Consider the following 901-nt stretch of genomic DNA (forward strand, 5'->3'; position numbering starts at 1 on the left):
TTTGCCCTTGCTTAAATATGTTTAATCTTCTTCCAGTTCAAGACTCTACTAGATCATGGAATCACTCACATTATCTGCATCAGGCAGAGCATAGAATCGCACATGATTCGGGCAAACTTTCCTGATAAAATAAAGTAAGTAAAAAGTTGCCTGTTATTGTTGTAACATTTGAATGTTTATTATACTTTTTTTCAAATGTCTTTTGTACTTTGTTTTACATCTTTTGAATATTGCTTCTCCCAAGGTACCTGGTATTAGATATGGCAGATATATGGACACAGAACCTCATCTCCCACCTCTCAGAGTGCCGAACCTTCATTGATGAGTGTCTGGCTTCAGGTGGAAAGTGTCTTGTCCACGGAAACTTAGGGATTTCGCGAAGTGCATCAGTTGTAGTTGCATATGTTATGGAGAAGAAGGCCCTTAGTTATAAGTAAGTATGTGGAAGAGGGTCTTACCTTTCTTATAAATAGTTGTTTAGGTTACAAATTTTGTTTTTCTGAAAAGATAAAGGTCAATATCCTATGTGTCATTTCCTTTTCGTTTTAAATTTTCTTTGACCTGCTTTGTCACTTGTCTTGTTTTAAGCTTTCTTCCTTTCATTTGTATACTTCATTCCCTGTTCTCTTATGTGCTTGGTTTTGCTCTTGCATGTCATAGTTTGTTATTTTGCAGTTGAGTCTAGTGTCCATGTCATCAGCCCGTCTTTGCCATTTATAATGAGACTGTGTTTTTGTTTGATAACATTTAAGGTGATAGCCACAGTGGGAAACATTGTTCTTTTTTCAACACTTATTCTTTGGTATCATATCAGAAATATAATAAACTGTGTTTTGGGAAAAGCACAAGAAGTAAAGATGCTCCATCACCCTTCCTTCTCTCATAAGCAATGTTTTGTTAT

The 901-nt window shown here is 35.6% G+C and overlaps 1 protein-coding gene across 1 annotated transcript in view; it reads left to right on the forward strand.

Moving 5' to 3' along the window:
- Positions 1-901, forward strand: part of LOC119587403 (serine/threonine/tyrosine-interacting protein-like) — a 9,594-nt gene that overhangs the window by 6,048 nt on the left and 2,645 nt on the right. Inside the window, exons 4-5 of the mRNA XM_037936142.1 lie at positions 37-134; positions 245-433. Of these exons, the coding sequence (XP_037792070.1) occupies positions 37-134; positions 245-433 (287 nt within the window). The remainder of the gene's footprint in view (positions 1-36; positions 135-244; positions 434-901) is intronic.

Source organism: Penaeus monodon, chromosome 22 (assembly GCF_015228065.2).
Source record: "Penaeus monodon isolate SGIC_2016 chromosome 22, NSTDA_Pmon_1, whole genome shotgun sequence".
Lineage (NCBI taxonomy): Eukaryota > Metazoa > Arthropoda > Malacostraca > Decapoda > Penaeidae > Penaeus > Penaeus monodon.